At 43.7% G+C, this 22,396-nt stretch overlaps 1 protein-coding gene across 3 annotated transcripts in view; it reads right to left on the bottom strand.

Moving 5' to 3' along the window:
* Positions 1 to 22,396, bottom strand: part of CAPSL (calcyphosine like) — a 40,380-nt gene that overhangs the window by 10,646 nt on the left and 7,338 nt on the right. For 2 of the 3 annotated variants that reach the window (XM_086676983.1, XM_086676992.1), the window contains exons 2-5: positions 11,484 to 11,620; positions 8,444 to 8,621; positions 7,943 to 8,152; positions 2,830 to 2,933 (exon numbers count right to left, since the gene is read on the bottom strand). In XM_086676983.1, the coding sequence (XP_086533109.1) occupies positions 2,832 to 2,933; positions 7,943 to 8,152; positions 8,444 to 8,621; positions 11,484 to 11,620 (627 nt within the window). In that variant the 3' untranslated portion in view covers positions 2,830 to 2,831. The remainder of the gene's footprint in view (positions 1 to 2,829; positions 2,934 to 7,942; positions 8,153 to 8,443; positions 8,622 to 11,483; positions 11,621 to 22,396) is intronic. The other variant, XM_086676974.1, reaches the window with a different exon arrangement.

The following is a 22,396-nucleotide window of genomic DNA, read 5'->3' on the forward strand; positions in this document are numbered from 1 at the left end:
ACTCAGGCAGGATGTGAACCAGCCCTTGAAGAGAGGCTGAGTTAGGGTCACCCCTCCCTTCCTCCCTAGGGTTGCCTTTAGGGGGAGCTAGAATCCAGATACAGTACTGATATTGGCGGCTTATTCTGAGCAATTACGGTTCTCAGAATATTCACATACACTGTTTCTGTTTCAGGAGAAGCTACTAAATTCACCCTCTTATCTTTGGCTTGTATGTTTACTTGCTCTCTGGGGTTCAGACCCAACAGGTAAGGTGCTCCTACGGGTTATTTTGGAGATTTTTTTATCGTGTTTTATCTTCTGACCTCGGTACTTACTTTTTAATTTGCAAATGGAGTAAAATTTAAATTGTGAAAGTCAAATAAACAAAAACTACATCCAGAAAAGTATTAGCAAATGATTTTTCTTAAATGACTCTTCTCTGTTCCTCCCACTGCTACCAGAAGGAATAGAGTTAAATAATGAGTTAAATTTATAATACAGTTAAATTTATAATAATCGAGTTAAATTTCTGACTAGGCCAGAAATCACAGAGAAGCCTCAAAATAGGAGTGGAGTGATCCTTGATGATCAACTTGCTAGATCTTGTTTACAGGGGTGGAGGGAGGAGGGGGGTAGGGGAGAGGCCCTTGGGGGAATCCTCACTTTTGGGCCCACAACCTGACCTGCTAGAAGAGAGATAACTGAATGTGACCAAACAGACTGTGAGGCACGTGTTATCTAAAATCTGAGAGAATGGCCTGTGCCCCATTTAGACAGGAAGTAAAAATATGACTGGGGGAGACGAAGCTGATAGCTATGACCTAGTCCTTGTTCAGAATCACATGCTAACTCTATGTCCCCAGTTAAGCAGAGGTATGAGTCATTCCTAGAATCAAAGACACAGATCTATCTAGAGCAGTAGGCTTGAAACTGCCCATGGCCAGGAAACCAGGAACCTCTCCTTAGCCACGACTGGCAAAGTACAGGTTACAGAAAACATGGATATTTTTCTGATACAGCCCATCACAATTTCTACTGGATTTCTGCCTCATTTCTACATATTTCTTCATAATACTTGGCATCTTTCAGCCTTCCAATCTTTATATAAGCCTAGAAAATAAGTCCAGTGGAAAACCAAACTTGTGTAATTAATTTCTGAAAAACTAGCTTCCCAAAATTTGGGGGTGCTCCCATCCTCAAGAAAAAGGTCACTTTTCCAGTCTGTCATCAGAGTCTGTGGGAGTTTGGCTTCTTGACAACAAGCAAACTGCCATGATTCTCATCTGGAAACACCTGCTCTAAACACAAATTTTAAATCAAAGTATATCTTGATCTAGACTTCCAAGTCTGTGAGATAAAAGTAAACAAGTGAATTAGTACAAAATATGGCAAGTGTGCTTGAACCTAATTCTAGAGCCACTTAAATACATGGGATCTTAACTATTATCCCAATGCATGCCCCCAAGCCAGGGGATGAGTACAGCCAGGGACAGAGGAGACAAAAAAGGATGGCCCTGATAACAAGGCAGGTGGTTATTACCTCCAGCATCATAGCCAAAGGGCTGACCACTGTGTTTTTATCTCTGACCCCAAACACAGAACACATAGAAGGAGAGTGATAGTTTCAACATCTATTTCCTAACAGCTGAAGCTGCCTTTGCTTCGAAGTCTTTCATGGGGAGATTCTTGCACATTGACGATATAAAGCCAAAGCTTAGAGCTGGAAGGAGAATACTTTGGGCCATAAAGTGTCAAGATGGAACACACTCTTTGGAGTAGGCCTGTGACCCTTGTCTATGTCATACCCCACCCTCTTGTGATGGTGGGAATGTCAACATCATTGGCCCATGGCAGGCCCATGGTGAACATTCCACCGGACAAAGGTTTGATGATACAATCTGCTCACTCACTAAACAAGAGGTCCCCCATAAAATCTGAGAGCACAGCCCAGCCTCAAATTTTAACCACAGGGATGGTCCTAGCTCTACTGCTCAAGGAAATGGCCTCCCATCTCACAGAAGCTTTAGATGACCCAAAAATGTCATTCTAATCTATTCACCACACCAAGGCTTCCCTAAACCACGGGCAGAGAAACTCAAGATTCAGGTATAAAAATTGAGGCTAATGTGTGTTCTCTTCTGGTACCCAATTTGTAACTGAAGCTCTTAAAGTCAGGGGGGTGCCTGGGTGGCTCAGTCAGTTAGACATCTGACTCTTGGTTTCAGCTCAGGTCATGATCTCACAGTTCATGAGTTTGAGCCCCTCATCTGTCTCCTCTGCAATGATAGCATGGAGTCTGCTTGGGATTGTCTCTCTGTCCCTGTCTCTCTCTGCCCCTCCCCCATTCATGTGCGCTTGTGAGCTCTCTCTCTCTCCCTCTCTCTGTCTCTCTCTTGCCAAATAAATAAATAAACTTAAAGAAAATTTACAGTCAGTCATAAAAACAGATGAATTCTCACACCTAGAAATAAACCATCTAAAAGGATGTGGAGAAAGACTGTGGGTGTGTGGGTGGGAATTATAATTAAAATACTCAAACTTTTATTAGTGGCCAAGGAAGGCACCTAATGTTTATTAGACACATGTATGTATCCTAGAGCCTGGCTCTAAGAGCTTTCCAAATCTTATTTTAATTAATTCCTATATTAGAGCTAAGGAAACAGCTTCAGAGAAGTTAAGTCACAGTTAACTACATAGTGTCATGCCTGCCCTAGAAAATACAATGTGTGTTGATAGGGAAGAATCACTGGGATGAACATGAAATCAAATGTGATCCTGCTTTGGGGCTGATGTTTAATCATTTGGAGCCATGTGGCTGCACCCAATGCCCTGGTCCCCAGATCCTACATTTAGAGCTTCCAGGCAGTTCTCATCATGATGATGAAATACACATCAGTGTCAATGGATGCGCTCACCCCTGCATAGTAGTTCATAAACTCCTCGGGGGTCACCTGCAGTGGAAAAGTCAGAAACAAAAACATAACTTTGCTTCCCACCACTTCAATGGAAGCATATTTCTAGTACCTGTAAATGGGAGGGGAACTTTGGTCAAGGAAGCTTTTTAATGACACAGATCAAGAATAGATCTCAGACAAGAGCAGAGTCAAGCTGAGGATGGCCTTGATGGGTGGCAGAGGGGAAGATGAATAGAAAATCTTGAAAATTTCCACACCAACGTAAATGGAAAGTGAAACATAGGTTCTCGCCTCTCTTTAAGAGCAGGAACCCATCTGTTCGGATCAGTGAGACTGAAATTCAGAGCAAGAAACAAGTTTCTTTAGCTGTAGTTAGTACAGGCTTTCTGTGACACATCAGAAACAACACGGCATGCCCTGGGGTCGAGGCAAGTAATGTGTTACCTTTTAGAAAGTGGAATTCTGTCCTGTGGATAAAGAAATAGATTTATAGTTAAATCCTCCTTAACTTCATGCTTTTTTAAGATAGAAATTACTCATTCAAGGCACAAAGTGAGTGAAAAAAGACGCCCCTCCTCCATGCCCCCTCACACTAGCCTGGGTTCTCTCCATCCTGTTCTTAGAACTGTCTCTTTGGTATAGCAACCAATGTGTTTTTCCAGGCTAGATTTTATATCACTTTACTGCTAGAAAGAAGAAACAGGTATCGATCTTATTTTTTAATAGCTGTCGGTGATATGTACACTGCAATTCAACCATAGTAGCTGACAGGATTAGTTGACTCAGAGAAGGAATTGTCTTCCTGTTGGAAGGATCTCTGTGAGCAATCAGTGTAACCCAAAGTACAGCCCTGCTTCCATGGGAGGACACAGACACAACAACAATGGCTGGGAAATTTGTTGTTCTCTAGTTAGCCCTCAATTAAAAATTTTTTTAACGTTTATTTATTTTTGAGAGAGAGAGAGCGCGCGTGCACAAGAGGGGAAGGGGCAGAGAGAGAGGGAGACACAGAATGCAAAGCAGGCTCCAGGCTCTGAGTTGTCAGCACAGAGCCCCATGCGGGACTCAAACTCACAAGCCTTGAGATCATGACCTGAGCCAAAGTTGGCCCCTTAACCAACTGAGCCACTGAGGCACCCCTAGTCAGCCCTCAATTTTAAATGTCATGAAAGATTAAAAACATCAAAAAGTGAAATCCATAAATAATTCAAAACCCCCCTTCCAGAATGCCTACTTATGTCTTCTAATAATCATATGAGCTGATCGACCCACTTGCCTTTTTTACTGTAATCATAAGTGAACAGAGAAAAAAAAAGTCAGGGGACGAAATTTCTCTCCCTGTACTTACCCCCTGCCCCACCACCCACAAAATAGTAAAAAGCAGAAGGAAGAAAGTCATTGGACTGAACTAATAGTTGAGCTGGGCTTTTCGATGGTCTGGAAGTAGAAATAAATATGTGCATAGCTTTTGTTAAAATTAGAATACCATTAGTGTTCTCCTTTCTTCAATTTCTTTACGTATGTCCTCCTTTGCATTTCCCAGTTATCCAGCATTAAACCTTCCAGAAGTCAGATTACATAAAACCAGACATCAGAGCTAATATACTTGATCATTTCAGAAAAGGCCATCAGTTATTCTTAGTGAAGTGTCTGCTTGTTTCCTGAGACTCAATTTATACTCAGAATAGCCTGAATGACAAATCCTATAATTTCCCCAAGTTTTCCCTCATTGTAGTAAATTAATTTTCAGTCATAATAACTACTCCTACTTAATTATTTTGTTTGACATTAGTAAAATGGAGAGAATGGACACCTCTGCTTTTGATCAGCCTCTTGACTATGCTACCGTGAATTGACAGAATATTCGTTATATAATGGAGAAGGTCCTGAATGGGAGCATTGGAAATATTTGAGTCATGGTACAGAACACAGTACCTTTTTCTCTGTTTCAGACTGATTAGAAAAATCATAAAATAAGTTCAGGTTATTTATATACACTCAGTAATGTATTTAAAATATTTTTAATTATTAAAAAATTTCTATATGAGAGAAGACTGTAAGACCCATATTTGCTCAAAGGCTAATCTACTTCTGACATCTAAAAAATATATTTGTAATTGTAAAATAACATATATAAATGAAAACTTCCAAACCTAGATATTAAAAAAAGGAAGAAGTGGAGCACCCCAGTGGCACAGTGGGTTAAGAGTCTCACTCTTGATTTTGACTCAGGTCATGATCTCACAGTTCGTGAGTTTGAGCCCCGTGTTGGGCTCTGCACTGCCAGTGGTTGGAATTTTCTGTCTTCTTCTCTCTCTGCCCCTCCCCTGCTCACACGCTCTCTCCTTCTCTCTCTGTCAAAGTAAATAAACATTTTAAAAAATTGAAAAATAAAAATAAAAAAGTAAGAAATGAAAATCTCACCCAACTAGGGTGGGTTTTAGGGATAGAATTAGAGTGAGGAAGGTTCACTTCATACATGATTTGGTTGCTTTCATACCTCTATCCATATGGCTTCTGGTGTACAGAGGGCTCTGAGGATGGGGTGTGAGGATTATTAACACAGGATCCATTACATCAAAATCCATGACTGCTACAAACTCAGGAGTTTTTATGACTACCTGAGAACTTAGCCCAAACTATTAAAAGTTCACAAATTTCAGCATCATAATGAGTATGCTAAATTTATTGGCTTATTCTAAATTCTGTCTTATTTGGATATCCGCTACATTTTTTAGCCATATATGAGTGCACTGGCTTCAAGCATCGCTAGCTATGCTTCACCATAAGAAATCTTAATGTATAAAACAACTCAATTTGGAAAATCTCACTTAAGGACTAATTCTTCTCTTTATAAAAGAATTTATCGGGGCGCCTGGGTGGCGCAGTCGGTTAAGCGTCCGACTTCAGCCAGGTCACGATCTCGCGGTCCGTGAGTTCGAGCCCCGCGTCAGGCTCTGGGCTGATGGCTCGGAGCCTGGAGCCTGTTTCCGGTTCTGTGTCTCCCTCTCTCTCTGCCCCTCCCCCGTTCATGCTCAGTCTCCCTCTGTCCCAAAAATAAATAAAAACGTTGAAGAAAAAAAAAAATTTATAAAAGAATTTATCGTGGAGTTTGTTTACATCAATAGTTCTTTGTGTGTTTAAAATATGATTCAATGAACAAAAGTTTGAATTCCACATCACTTTCCAAAAGTATTTTCATTACGTATTTTGAGACCCTTAGTACTATATCCAGTAGATAAGTAGTCAATAAATGATCCAGCTCCATAATTATGCCAAATGAGGTTCATTTGCATATTATATGTAGTAATTAAAAAGTACTTCTGAATCTTTTAGAGACAATGATCTCAAATATGAATGTGAATAAGAGCCATCTGGGGTACTTACTAAAACTGTAAATCCTTGATCCCCACCCAAAAATAATCAGATTCTGTAGTTCTGCAGTACAGCCAGCAATGTACGTTATTAATACGTAGCCTGGATGATGATCATGCACAGTCAGCTGGATATTAACACAGTGTCTGTGATAGTCAGGTGATAGCAAATGCTGTAACTACTAAAAACCCCAATGACCTTTATGAGTATTTGAGAACTTAAGATGGCTTGTTAAAATAAATGTCAAAAGGGACAGAAGTGGGAACTTTAAATCAGTTGAATCATAACAACTGGCTACTTTGACTTGGGGTAGAGAAAAGAGCAGCTGAGGTTTCCCCTGGCAACGAGGAGAAGGAACCACCTGCAGAGAGGAGGCAAGTACACCCTGGGATCTCACGTAGAGGCGGGCTAATTTGGGGAAATGGCAGTTGACTCTTTTTCCACTGCCATTTCAGAGATCAAAGGCCAGCAATGTTGGAAGAAAACATATGGTTTGGTTCTGTTACTTCTGTCCCTAAGCATTAGGCTCCCCTGAGACTCTAGCCCCCCCCCCCCCGCCCTTTTTTTAATCCACCTCTCTAATCCTTCAACTAAAATGAAGGGTATTTCTCTGTCCCCAACAGGAAAATGTCAGTAGGAAGGAAAGAAAGGTTGCCTTACTACTCCCCTAACCCCTTGCTAATTAGACTCACTATGAAGTTTCATGGAAAAAGTTGGGAGAAACTCCCTTAAGAAGGGGGAGCCTTGCTTCCTATTCCTATCATTAATATCTTTTCTTCCTGCCCAGTGCCCCACTACTCCTTTCTGTGTGACACAGGGGTTCTCAGTAACCCTCCCCAGGCATCTGCTGGTGCTGACTGTGGACCAAGTAGAACACTCCCTTCCCCATCATCAGGGCCTTGAGGACACCTAAGACCAGAGCTGGTTCTGAGTTCAAAAGCCCACTTAAGCCTGTTGATAAAAGACAGATGACATTGTCATCTCAGCCTGGGGAGACATCACAGTTGCAGAGATGTAATTCCTTACCCTACCAAGCTATGTGTTCATAACTTGAAGATACCATTAATGGAGATCAGGTGTTTTGAAGTTCACTATAGTTTAGAAATGCAAGTTAATCTCAAGCCTACTCAAGACAAAATCGAAGTAAATTCTGTTATCTGGCATTCCCTTTACCGAAAGCTTCCCTTAAACGGCATTTCCACACAGCAAAGTGTGATAACAAATGATACTGTAAAGGATGAGTGCGAAAAGCACTTCAATATCTTGAAATACCTTGTGAATCATGTTCCAAAAAATTAAATCATGGTTTCATTTTGAAGTTAAATAGGCTTTACCCTAGTCGAGTTCATTGGAATATGGCTGGCTAAGTATGGTAAACATAAGTAACCGTGCAATGGAGTGTTAAATCAAAATGTTGTGTTCTTCAGATGATGGGTATTTAGCTATATGTGGACCTCTCACCAATATATATATCACATATATATCATATATCACACACACATATATCATCACTTTAGTTGCCAACTTTCTAAATAGTCTCTAAGGAGATATTTTACTCCTATTTATAATGAATATGCTATAAGTACTTTTTAAGGCTTTGGACCTATTTCCTAATTTCAATGACAAATTCCACAGAAGAAACTTCACTTAGATTAAGCTCTTTTACTTACCAATCCATCTTTGTCATAGGGTGAATCAAAGTTATCCAGAAACTTCCTGAATACTTGTTCTTCGGTCCATTCTCCATTTTGGTACTTAGGATGGTGTTTCACATTATACACTTCACGAAGATCTTCAATCGTTATAACTCCATCTCCGGTCTTGTCTAACTTCCTAAAAGCTTGCATAATTACCTCTTTCCTGGCTCTAGACATTGGAGGCTAGATAAATAGAAAAAAAAAAAAAACACAAACACAGACAACACAAGCAAATGAGCTTTTTTTTATAAGATATATGATGAAATATCTGATTCCTCTCAGTAGTATGAAATTGTGTGCTGTTAAATGACATGCATTATGGTTACTCCAAAAAGTCCCTAAACCTGTTATCAATCTCCTTCCCATCTCCTCCACAGCACAGTAACAACTTCTGAAAACAAAACCTCAAAATAACCAACCCAAACCACGTGAAAGCCAAACTCAGAAGATACACTGATTCATGAGGCCACTTACTCTTAATGTGAGAAGAAATTCATTGAAGTCTATTGTTCCATTTCCATCTTTATCAAACCTCCGGAAGAGCTCTTCTGCCTCTTCCTTTTCCATGACCACAGCATAATCATTTAGTCCTTTCAAAAATTCTTTGAAATCAAGGGTCCGGTTGTTATTGTCATCCATAATTCGAAACACTCTGAAGAAAATGCACACACACATACACACACACACACACACACACAGGAAAGAAAAGAACATAGAATAAGATGTAAGCACAAAGATTTAAAAATAAACCACTCTCAACGTTATTCAAAGTAAAATACAGAAGCCCTAGATTCTTGTCTGTACTCTCCTTCCAAAATTGGAGAGCATCTTCCCAGAATCTCATAAAAGGAAAACCTTAAAAGAAAATGTACTATGTGATTCTAATTCTATGACATTCTGCAAAAGGCAAAACTATACATAGAATGAAAAGAAAAAGGAAGGAAGGAAGAGAATAGGTGGAGCAACAGGGAATTTTTAGGACAGTGAAACTATTCTCTATGATGGTGGATACATGATATACTTGCTAAAGCCCAAACTATAATGGTGGATACATGATATACTTGCTAAAGCCCATAGAACTGTAGACTACAAAGAATAAAATTTAATGTATACAAATTTTAAAATAACTATTTAGGAGGTCAGGGGATCCCAGGAAGGAATGCACAGTGACAAGAGAACTCAACTGTATTACAAAAGTTTGAAACAACCTCACTGAAAGGGGGTGGGGGGGAGCCATGGAGTATGAAGGTGCTGACTTAAGTAGCTGTGGAGATGGGAGTCTGTAGGACTAAAGGCAAAAGGAACTGCACATAAGCACTGGACTCTAGTTGATAATAATATTTCCCATGGAGATTTGAGTTAACAATTCTGACATTGCTATAAGGTATACTGGAATTGAACAATTAAGTAAATAGATGGCAGATGGTGGGAGCCAGATTTATCACTGTTGAAATGGGAATTTATAGATAAGCCAGGGGAGGAGGCTAAATGGTCGGATGCATGTGGTAATGGGCTAGAGTTGGAGACATTAGTATGAACTCATGCTTAGCTTAATATAAACACAGATGATTACATATAAAGATATCTATAGATTGTACATATATTTACACATATACTTTCTTCTTCTGTCAGCTAAGAGAACCTAGAAGTAATACACCAGTAACAACAAGTACATCTAGAGCCTAGATCTTGATTTCTAATGCAATTATCCAATAAAAAGAATCGGGCTTCTTGGAGAAATGTCTGATTCTAGGACTGGGACACGAAATACTCAAGATGAACTTGGAGTATCTTGTACAGAAAGTAAGGAAGCACTCAAAACAAACAAACAAATAAAAAAACTTAACAATGATGGGGATATGTCAAAGGGACATAGGAGCCAACTGAAAGAGCTTCTAAAGCTCAATTTTCTAGAGTTTGAGCAATAAGATAGTGTTAAACTGTAACACAAAGTATAAAATAAATATCCATGAGTCCATATGGGTTTAAATAAATGATTAAATAAATAAATAAATAAATAAATATTATTTAGAAAAGACAAATTTCCCTTGAGTAGAATTCCAAATAAATTATGCACATACGCTCTGTCCTCAAGAAGGGAAGCATACTCCCCACTTCCTAAGTGTGGCTTTGCATGGAGACTTCCTTCCTTCCAGTCCAGTATGGAATGGGGTTGGGGAGGAATGGTAACTTTACATGGGAAAAGCCAGACAAACACTACCTCAGCCAGGTGATCAAGGTCAATACCAATACCGATAAATCATGTTGACAGTATGTATCCTTGACATCATGTGATGAAAATGGCACTTTACTTTTGTGGTCCCATGAAGAGGAAAACTAGGGAGCAGCTTCCACTTGAGTTGAGGAAAGATTGAGGGAAGGGAAAAACTAGTAAAGGGGCCAAGGCAGAGCACACAGTGGAGCAAAAGGCCAAGGATGAGCCAATAGACTGGCTCACATTGGAAGGGCTAGGAGGGGTTGGGGGGTGGGTAGGCAGTAAGAAGGACTCAACTGAGTGGGCCAGTGAGTGGGACAGAGGGCAGTGTTCCTGAGGGATTTGCACCACGGACAATAACATGGCTCCAGGATGAAAGACGTGGAGGTTGTAGGTTGGGGTGACACAGTATTGAAGAGAAATGGGCTAGTCTTCTCACTGGACTGTGACTGCCTGGGCCACCAGGGTCCACATACCCACAGCCTGGGCTTCTGACAGAGCCAGGCTTAGTCTGAGAATTTGAGACTATTAAAAGTGATGTCCCCAATGCTCAGTAAGTTCCTCACTGTAAGTGAAGCTGTCTATAACCTCCACATGTGAGGTCGGATGCCCCTGCTGTGGTGCCCTGTATTTCTCTAACCTACAACATAACCACGGAGATTCTGGTTTTTGTGACAGTCAATTTCCTTAGTCTAAGTCCTGCCTGGGGCCTGGAGAAGCCTTGTTCACCCACAAACATACAAACACCTGGCCCATGGCAGGCATTCCATGCAGTCTGTTAAAAAGAGATCCTGCCAGTTGGAGGCTTACAATCTCTTTTTCCTTGGGTTTCCTGGTCCTGAGGACTTCTCACACTCTCAGAGGGCCAGAGGACAGGTCCTATGGAGTTGGGAGAAGCCCACCGGCAGTGAATATCCCACAGGCAATTCCAGTGCCCCGTGGAGGTCAGCAAGATGTGACTGCCTGAAAGCAACTTCCTCCCTCTTCCAAGCTCGCTTCCATTGTCAGTTTCTAGCAGAGTCCCTCTCCGCATCCTGCTGGGTGTCGCTGGGACCTGGGCACGCCTCTCTCTTCACTTCAAGTTGTCCCAGGGGCTGTGCTCTCATCTCAGACACAGCCTTGCTGAATCTGGGACTAAGAACCAAAAACGGTTACAAGATGCTTCAGAGATCAAGTCTTCCAAACTACATTTTACAAATAGGGAACTGAGACCCTAGGAGAATAAGACTCGGTCAAGGTCACACAGCCAGTATTAGCCTCACCTGGCAGTGTCCTTCCTCCCCATGGCCGGGACCCTACCTGCCAAGACCTTTGATGCCTGCGGAGCCCCTGGCCAGACACTGCAGTCGGAGTCTTTCAATGGGATCGGTGGCCGTGGTGAGCTTCCTCTTGGACTGGATCTCCATCTCTCGGTCATGACGTGCCGTGCCCGCCATCTGACAGAAGAGTTCACAGCACATTAGCAGAGCTCGGCCTCTCACCTGCTTCTGGCCTACGGGGTGGCAGCAGCCTCTCCAAGGAACAGCCTTGAACCTCTCAGAATTCCCAACTTTCATTTAGACCAACTATGTGCTCAGCATATTTCTTACTTACTTGTTTAGTCCAGAGAACATCTGATTTCTCCAGCCTGGACAACAGTTATAAATAAACAGCTTTTCCTAGATACACTTTCATATAGTTGAAACCCTCCTCCTGCCATAAAATAAAAAGTCTTACTTCCCTTTACTCTCCTTTTTGAGTCAACCCTATATGCTTTATTCTCTTATTTAGCATTCTACATGTTCCCCTTTGACTCCACATTTAATATTCTCATCTTTGGTCTAAATATTAACTATTATTGTTTCTGTCTTGACTGAGATTCTCAACACTGAATGATCCCTGCCAGGAACCAGCATGTTTTGATTAACAGACTAGTGTCCATTAACACCTAGATTCTGAGGACAGAAAAGGGTAAATAGACACTAACTGTCTCCTGACAAATAGACATAATATTTATTTTTCTGCAGTTTGGCTTTTGTGATTTAAATATTCAGGAAGAGAAGAGTGGGTGCAGTGAAGCATCCTCTCCTGAGAGGTCCCTGGCCACATACAGACTCCTGCAGTGGGGCTGGAGTTTTCAAAACCTGCACAAGAGTAGAAAGCATACTGGCCTGGGAGCCTGGAGACGCGGCTCCAGGGATGTCTGAGCAAATCTCAAGGTCTCTGGTTTCTCCTCCTCTGTGAAATGGAAGGATTGGATTAAATGATCTGAAAGTTCCTCCCTATTCCAAAAACAACTAATCATCTTACGAGCTCACTGACCAATGTAAATGAGGGACTCTAGAAACTACTTTTTTTTTAATGTGAATTGTGAATGAGGGAGCAAGATGGTTGAAGGCTATGCAAACACAGCATTCAAGATGCAGAAAGATGGTGTTAGAATGGATCTGCCCTTGGCTTAAGGGCCCCCCATCCCCCCATCCCTGGCCAAGTGCTGATATTTCTCCTGAGCGCCACATTAGGAGGGGATTCTTGTCATCAGAGAAGACAACTCTCAGATTAACGCTCTCTAAAGCTGTTCCTCTCCAATACAAGCTATAAATTCTCCCCAACAAAGATCATATTGGTTAACTTTGGAGGGAGGGAAGCTCAGATTGAAAACAGACCAGAAGAGGTAAGTCAGGGATGCGCGTGCCTGACTGCCTCATTTCCTACAGCACCTCCTAAGAGCCATCTTATGGGTTCCCTCCACCTAGACCTGCATTCTAATTCACACTATATAAATGCAAATGTGAGTAATTATTCTCAGTTCTCTTGGACACCAGGGCAAGAAGGAGGCCTTTGCCTGTTAGGTCGTGGCCTCTCTATTCCACATTAAGAAGAAATTGCTCTGACCAAAGTTATGCGGATCCTTCTTTGCTCCCTCCAGCACCAGAGGTACAGGTGTGCCAGAATTCCAGATGACCACACGCCACACGTTTGGAGACCTCCCTCTCAGCTCCTGAGGAGCTTTTACCCAGAGTGTTCAGACTCTACTCCAACAATCTCATCCACAGCCCAAATCAACTGCCTTCCTGGCAGCATTCGTGTTCCTCAAACCTGCATTTTCTTGTTACTATTTTGTCACCTGATGTCAAGCTGACGACCCCAGGAGCTTGTTCCCAGCTTCTGGCCCTAAAGCCACCCCCACAGAGTGCTCCAGACACTATCAGAATCTCCTCTTTCTGTACAAAAACATCAGTTCACTCCAGCCACCTCCTGCTCCCTTGCACATCCTCTCCTGAGGTACCTCTTAGTCCTGACCAGAGGCTGCTGGTGGTACCGGCCCCAGCCTCACCCCGCCTCCCTCCACTGGAGCAGGAAAGCAGCAACCCCGTGCCCTCCTCATTCTTAGACCCACCTCAGGGTCTGCTTTTTCCGGACCTGGTGTCCTTCCTGCCTCTGCCCCTTCCTCCGTACTACCTGTCCAGTCGTTCCCAGCCGCTCACCTCCCCCTCTGCATTTCCACTACTTCTCCCCTGCCTCTTTCACCCCCCCCCTCCCTGGTTTGCCACACCAGCCACGGCAGCAGGCAGGAGGGGAATGGAGAGACATACAGGCTACAAACCAGTAGTGGGAGAAAGCGAGATCCAGCTCCCATGTGTGTGAGACGGCAAGAGAAAGAACCCACGTGGGGCCCTATTTACACAACTTCAAGATAAAATTAATAACATCAATCCTAACATTTATTCTGCCCCCACCATGTGATAAGCATGTGCCCAGTCCTCATGAAAACCCTAGGAGCTGAATTGAAAACAGAAACTCAAACAAATACACATACGTCATATTCACAGCAGCATTATTCACAATAGCCAAAAGGTAGAAACAACCCAAATGTCCATCCACAAACAAACAGATGAACAAAAGGTGGTTCAACTTGTCCCAGGCCACCAAGTTTCAAATGCACTATTTCCACATGACCCCAGATTTAGGATCATAGTAACAGTGCATTATCCTGAGCTGTTTCCACACTACTGCCTACTCCTTTTGTGTAATAAGTGTAAACTTGACAAATGTGAAAAGAATCTCCTCACTCACTAATTCAACAGATATTTGTTGGGTAGATAGTGTTGGTCAGGTCTGCTAGGTGCTACGAACCTGAAGATGAACAAAGTTCTGTCCCTGTTCCTAGGGAGTCCAGACTTCCCTAGTGGGTAGAGAAAGGGAGGTACACATGGATTATTATGGAACAGTGAGAAAAGTACAATATTAATGCCTAAACAGAGAGCCACAGGAATTGGGGAAGTAGCCTGAGATGTGGGCATCAGGGGATGAATAGCAATTTGATAGGCAGAGAGTGGGACAAAGCCACTAATGAGAGAAGAGATTACGTACAAAGGCAAGAGAGTAAAAGCATACCACAGAATATTATTCAGTTATAAAAAGGAATGAGGTACTGACACGTGCTACAATGTGGGGGGATGTCAAAAACAGCACACTAAGTGAAAGAAGCCAGATACAAAATGTCACACGGTTGTACGATTCCATTCATTTGAAATATCCAGAATAGTCAAATACGTAGAGACAACACCGCCTGGTCACGGCCAAGGCCTGGGGGAAGGCGGCAATGGGGAGTGACTGCTTAATAGGTATGGGCTTTAATGTTTTGGGACTCAATATGGGTGGTGATTGCACAGCATTATGAATGTACAGTATATTTTTAAATGACTAATTTCATGTTATGTAAATTTTATCTCAATTAAAAAAAAACCCTATTAGCTAATCATAACTATGATTTCTATTTCACAGATAAAGCAAGTGGGGAGCAGTCAGTGTGGCTCCCAGGAATTCACACACCATGCGAGACCCTGAGTGACGGCCCCGGGTCCTGACCTCTGTCAGCAGACTAGGGAACTAAGGCGCGGGCTGGTAAAGCAACTTGGCCCAAAGTGTTGGCTCATACCCAAACATAGATCTTCTGACTTTCATGCAGACCTCTTTCAACTTCACCACCTTTGTGAAATAATATAAAAGAACCTCAAAGAACAGTTTGATGGAACCCACTCATAGGAGAGCAGGGTAGAGTCCAGGAAAACACCCTGCTGTTTCTATCTCCTGTGCCTAACTGGACACAGTGACCATACTAACAGTTACCTCTGGAGTCGAATTTGATATATTCAGGAAAAAAAAACCCCACAAATTCTCTCCAGCCATCATACTTGAAATACCCATGTTAAGCATTCTCTTTCATCATTTATTTACACATTTCATGGACAGTTAATAGGCTTTGTGTGCTGTTTTCGGGGCACCAGTGCTGTAAAGGAAGGATTACTCTGACAAGCAAGCCCTTGAATAGCACAGAATCCTAAATTTGAGTACTGAAGTCACGTAGTTAAGCAAGGCAGGAAACAGGTTTGGTAAGAACTGGGGGCTTTCAAAGAAGGCACGGATCGGGGAGGGTCTTGGGGAAGAAAAGAGACACTCAGGGCTTCCATAGGCCTGGGCCAGAGTCTGTCCCCAAACGTGTGTCACCAACATCACAGCGTGGCACAAAGTGTGTCCCTGACTGCAGGAGACCCTTCCGGAGCCTCGAAAAGCAGGCATGGGGACCACAGAGGAGGCCCAGCCTTGCCAGGGCAACGTCAGGATCCCTCCTGATGCACGTGGCCGCAGCGCCACCTGGTGTTGGCCCTGCACACTTCCCTGGGCCAGGTACACTTGGTCCATGGTGCCACCAAATGTTTAGTAAGGGCTTAGTTAAGAGGAGGGCACTGGGTTAGACTGCAGAAGAGGGAGTAAGAAACACAGTGCTTCCGGGAGTGGGAATTGGCAGGGAGCAACCCACTACTCAGCCATAACAAATCAGAAGGGGGTGCTAACCCTGAAGACTTCTCAGAGGAGGTGATGTTTAAGCTTTCATCCTAAAGGAGAGTAGTCATCCAGCCCAAGGTTGTACGGGGTGGAAGAAGGAAGGACACTGGGCATTTTCCAAGTACCAAGGCCAAAGCGAAAGAGAAAACGGTATAAATACAGAAACACAAGTATTGTAGTATGACTGATGAAGGGTGGGTGGGTGGTAAGGTGAAGCATTGTGGCAAAAGGAAGGGGGTGTGGGAAGTAGAAAGTCGGAAAAAGACGAAACTGGGCAAGTAAGCAGGCACCAGATCACAAGGAGCCTGGAACACCGTGCTGGGCAGTTTGGATCCTGTACTGAGAGCAACAGAAGATCACAAAGAGCTTCAATGAGGGGGTGACAGTTTGCAATGTCAAAGAGCTCTCTGGTTCAGTGTGGACAATGGATGGGAAGGTGGCACAGGCTGGGGATGATCAGGTGAGAGGTCATGCTGACTGGATGGAGATATTGGCAGCAGGGCAGAGAAAGGTAAAGAGATCTGAGATGGAGAGCACATGAATGTGCAGTCTGAAGGAGAGAGAGGGCTCAGCTGTGGCAGCTAGAGTGCCTGCTGACAGCTCCTCACCACCACCCCACCCCCACTGGCTGGTGAGGAGGAACACGCACAGAGCAAAAGGATGCAGAGTCCTGGAGGCATGGGGCACTGGCTGAGTGGAGCCACCAGCAGCAAAGCCAAAGGAGACTTTGCAGCAATGGTCACCAGGTCTTCTCACACTGTAACTAGTTAAGGCTCTTTCATCCCACTGTCCTGGTGCACAGCTGCACTCTTCTTGGAATGCAAGAATCATTATGGGACAGGATGTGGAAAGCTAAAAATGCATGGAGGTCTGTCTCTTCATGATTCTCAATGAAAGTCTTCTTTGCTGAGTTCAGGGACAGAGTTAAGTTGAACCTTTATGGGGGAAAAACAAAAAAACAACCACCACCTCTCAAGCCCCAGACTGTGGTCTTTGGTGTCCTCTAGTGGCAATACACTGAATTACATCACCCTGTGTGTCTGTCTCTCTGTGTCTGTCTCTCTTTAGTGTCAATAAGCTGAATTACATATTTCTCTCACTTCTCTCTCTGTCTCATGAACCTACACCCCAACAATCTGCAACACAGAGGTAGATCTCAAAACCAAAGAGACAGCCCCAGGGATCACTTATTCAGACATCCATCAAGAGAAAGCACAAAGATCTTCCATATCCTCTGATGCAAAAATCCAAAGGAAATGTCTCACTCCACTCTCTATTTATTTTTGGGACAGAGAGAGACAGAGCATGAACGGGGGAGGGGCAGAGAGAGAGGGAGACACAGAATCGGAAACAGGCTCCAGGCTCTGAGCCATCAGCCCAGAGCCTGACGCGGGGCTCGAACTCACGGACCGCGAGATCGTGACCTGGCTGAAGCCGGACGCTTAACCGACTGCGCCACCCAGGCGCCCCTCACTCCACTCTCTAAAGAACACTATCCTCTCTGTTTTCTGTGACACTACACTTCTTGTTTTCATCTCTCGGGAAAAGGGTGGTTATATGAAGGAGCAGAGGGAGCTGAAGCAGGTTTAGTCAGCTTGGGTAAACTTTAGAGAGCAGAGTTAGCCTGTAAGAGTTGAGACAGAATTAGGGAAACAGGAAGGCCTTGTAAACACGGGAGGGGGAGCACAGGGGAGGTGGGCCACGTACTGAGGAGAAGGAACGGCAGCAGCCCGGCCTCGCCAGGCTAGGCAGGGATGTGCACTACGATGGGTGGGCCTGGTTTTGCCTGGACAGTCCTTCTTTGCACCCTAGTGCTCGGGGTGCTGGGACAGGGGGACAGTGTGTGCCTTGAGGAAACCGTCCTACTGAGAAAGTCACACAAGCCCACCCTGTGAGGACAGCAACTGCCAGCAAAGCCATCCAATCTTTCCAAAGACCTCTCCTGCCTCTTGTTGCTATCAAGCTCATTTTCCCCACAGCCAGGCCATGTGATGAGTTTTGCCTTAAAAGCATTTTTAGGAATTTATGTCACTGTTAAATACCTGTGCCATTACATTAACCATTTCAGTAGCAAGGGTCCTAGGGTTGCTATAATAGCTCCTTGTGATTTTAAACTCTCTTCTATTCAGAGAAAAGAGTAAGGCAAAGAAAAGACTAGGTAGCTGCTGCTAAAACATTAGGGCTCCAAGCTCATTCTTAAGACGTGGGAGTCATACTTTCCTTCTCCACAGCTCACATCCAAGCCAAATCTTTCCCCATCTGCCAGCTCAGATTTGACCCTGTACCTAAGGGCCATCCCCATGGGGATGGAGGGCATGCAGTGGTTTTTACCCTTTCTCTACTTGGGAACAGAAAGTAAGACTGGAATTTTAATTTTGACTCAGTGCATCTTTTAATACTTGAAATGTCATCCAGGGGTGGAGCGAGACTTACAACAGATCACGTTTGAAGGTCGTGGTTGGGAAAAATTAAACTATCTCTATTGACTCCAGTCCATTCAATAAATTAATTATTGCTGTGTGGTAGACGGCAAAAAGCTGTGGTCCCTCAAGAGGTTTTCCCCATAGAAAATGTTCCTCTGGAATAAACATTAGATCCCAGTGCTCAGAGCAGTGTAGCAGGTGGCTAGGATGTGCTTCCTCTGAGACTGAAATGAAAGACTCAGACGATATGAAGAAAGACATAGTTTTTGCAGTAGAATATTGGGAACCACCCCGCTCCAGGCATAATCACAGGTGTGTGTCAGTGTCATTGACATCCTGGGAGATCCTTCATTGAACCCATCTGAGCTCAATTCAACTAAACAGACTCTTGGCACCTCTGGCTATGCAAGGGACTGTGCTAATTATGCAGGTGAGGTAGAGCTGTAGTTCCATTCAGGTCTGATTTCACGCACCCTGCCCACCCAGCCCCTGACCCCAGGGACATTTGACAAGGTGGAGATATTTTGGGTTCTCCTAAGAGGGGTGAGGGGTACTACTGGCATCTCACGCGTGGAGGCCGGAGATGCTGCTAAATGTCCTACAATGCACAGGAAAGCCCTCAACAACCAAGAATCCCTAGTCCAGAATGCCAGTAGTACTGAGGCTGAGCAGCCCTGCTGTAGAGAAGGAACTGGGAGGGGCGCCTGGGTGGCGCAGTCGGTTAAGCGTCCGACTTCAGCCAGGTCACGATCTCGCGGTCCGTGAGTTCGAGCCCCGCGTCGGGCTCTGGGCTGATGGCTCGGAGCCTGGAGCCTGTTTCCGATTCTGTGTCTCCCTCTCTCTCTGCCCCTCCCCCGTTCATGCTCTGTCTCTCTCTGTCCCAAAAATAAATTTAAAAAAAAAAAAAAAAAAAAAACGTTTGGAGAAGGAACTGGGAGCATCAGGGACAAGGAAAGCCCCAGAAGTGTTGTTGAAAAATAAAGATGTCCACACCCCACCCCAAACACAGGAAGCTTGAATCTCTAGGTGTGAATGCCAGTTTCTGTATTTTAATGTTTTCCAGAGGTTTTGCATGTACATCAGAGTTTGAGAATCTAAGTGACAGGAGCTGTGAAGTTCGTCTGGTGGCAGGAGTGAGACCTTGAGGGGAAGGCCTGGAGGAAAGATGGGAACCCAACATAGGATCAGATCCAGGCAGGAGGAGAAGTGGTAATAACCACAACTGTAACCACTCCGGTGGCCAGGCCTATGGCTCAGTGCTTTACACACATGAGCACATGGCCTCATGCGGTGGGTTCTATGAAATATTGCTGCCCTATTCCAGGAAGTCAGCACATACCCCAGTCATGGGCTGAGAAAGTGCCACAAGGCAGTGGCAGAGTCAGGGTTGACAGCTAGGAGTGTCCTGCCCAAGTCTCTGCTGTCAACAGCTATGCCATTGTGCTCATAAACTGCTTTGGGAATTCGGAGAAGGCCCATGAAATGAGAAGGAAAGCAAAAGCTTCAAGGAACAGACTGCCTTGGAACGCTGGAAGGATTTCACTGCCGAGGAGGGAAGGGGACGACAGTGCACAGCAAACACAGGCCACACAGGGTCCTAAATGCGACCCCTTTCCCTCTCTCCTCAGGGTCCTTGCTCAGTTAGTAGAGTGATGTGCAAGGTGTTTTTTTTTCTTCTGAAATCTAAACGCAAAGCTACTGTGGTGATTATCTTCCATTATATTTACTCTTTTCCCACAAATTATGTTGACAATTATTCCACAACATATGAATATATGAAACAGCTGGGTTTTGTTTGGATTGCCAACTTCCATGTAGATTTAAAGTAGGACAGTATGTAATCTATGCTTTAATGACATGGGCACACTGTGGAAATGAGATGGCACTGAATTCTGGCATCTTATCAGATCCTCTCTGCCAAAATGCATTTTCTCAAGATGCTTAAAATTCATGCTTTAGCTCTTGTCAATAGGCAGTTTTCTCTAGAGCCCACCTCTACTTATAGTCTTTTATTCTTTCTGCTGATCTTTGGGGTGTGATTTAAATCCTCATTTTAGTGTTTATGATATGGCATGATTTGAGAATAACGTATAAATATCAGTGTTGTAAAGTGTCTACTTCATACATCTTCTTGAAATTTCATTTTATTAAGTTCAACCAGGGCTGGGATTCAGGTAAGTGTCTAGGGTGCAATGTTTGTTTGTTTATTTTTTAATTTTTTAATGTTTATTTATTTTTGAGAGAGAGACAGAGAGAGAGAGAGAGAGAGAGAGAGAGGCAGAGAGAAAGGGAGACACAGAATCCGAAGCAGTTTCCAGGCTCTGAGCTGTCAGCACAGAGCTCAACACGGGGCTCAAACTCACGAACCATGAGATCATGACCTGAGCCAAAGCAGGATGCCTAACCGACTGAGCTACCCAGACCCTCCTAGGGTGTAATGTTCAAGGAATCTTTCTATCTCAGAATTGTGCCGATGTCAACCTTGTACCTGCCTGAGCCTCAGAGTGAGTGCCTCCTTTTGCCTCACTCTAGTCCTGGTCCTAAAGCCAACTTATATTTATTGAACACCTATTACGTGCCACACAATAGTAATGAATGAGATAGCCAACGTCCCTTACAGGAGTTTACATTCCTCAGGGTAGTTTTAACTTGGTTGGATTTGAACTACAGCGGATTTTCCAGGCACTGTCAACTGGCTCTTCAAGGGTCATTCCAATCTCCTTTGTCTGCTACGTTCCACTTTCAGTTGGGTGGCAGTGGGAATGAGTTCTGGCCAGAGACTCAGCTGAAAAATACTGAGGGCTCTGGGAGAACTCTTCCATCTCCTTTGCCTCTTCCTGCCTTGAACGAGAAGGCTGGAGATGTGACAGCCTTCGTGCAATCACAAGGGAAAAGCCAAGGGAATCACAGAGGTACCAACTTACAGCCCTACCATCACTGTGCCGCTGAACGAGTTCTGGCAATTGCCTGACTTCACATTCACAACTTGTGAGAAACAGAAGCCCCTATTTGCTTAATACACCTTTGGTCAGGTTCTCTATTACTTACAGCCAAATTACTAACTAATACAATCGGCAAAATCTTATTCCTACATGCTTGGGTTGACCCGACATATTCACCTTTACCTGGGAAAAATAACTAACAGTCCAGTGTGAGGAGAGACTCAGCTCCTCCTGAGAAGTGGGAGAAGAGATAAAGTAACTCCATTATAACCTGTTCTCTCAGCAGAATTTTTTTTTAAGTAGCTCTACACCCAGCATTGGGCCCAACATGGAGCCCAACATAGGGCTTGAAATCACAACCCTCAGATCAAGACCTGAGCTGAGATCATGTGTCAGATGCTTAACCAACTGAGCCACCCAGGCGCCCCTCTCAGTAGAATTTTATCAGCATTTAGCAACCTCTGTAGCATTTTTGGCCATGAAGAGAGTGAGAAATACTGTTTAGTGTGATATTCAAGGGCTCATGTAGCTAACACAATGTGATACCAGGTTTTATAAAGCACAGAGGTCCCAGGGTTACAAGATCCTTATAATGAGCATCCCCTGGGAATCTCTGGAACCAGGAGCTTTCTTAATAACACTGTCCTTGCTGTCTCCTTCTCCATCTTGCTGTGACTTGAGTCTCTGGGGTTTTTACCAGGAAATTACTTACAATCTATTCTGGTCAGGCAGCCCGCCACATGAAAGATCTTAAAGAAGCAGACTAAAAAAAGGATCTAAGCTACACAAAAGTAAGCAAAGATTTGGCTAGATTCCTGTACAAAATGCAAAAAGAAAAGAAAAGAAAAGAAGACAAAAGAAAAATAATTTTTTTCCAAACTCTCTGGTTTTAGTGACTAAGCTCTTAGAACCAATCAGGCAACTTTCCAATACCCCGTTTCAAACTCACCGCAAGGACAAACCTCAACTGTGGATCTTCCACTGTTGTTAGATGGGAATAAAGGGAATAAAGTTATGA

The sequence above is a fragment of the Puma concolor genome, chromosome A1, assembly GCF_028749965.1.
Source record: "Puma concolor isolate L17-30 chromosome A1, mPumCon1.1.hap2, whole genome shotgun sequence".
In the NCBI taxonomy this organism is placed as follows: Eukaryota; Metazoa; Chordata; class Mammalia; order Carnivora; family Felidae; genus Puma; species Puma concolor.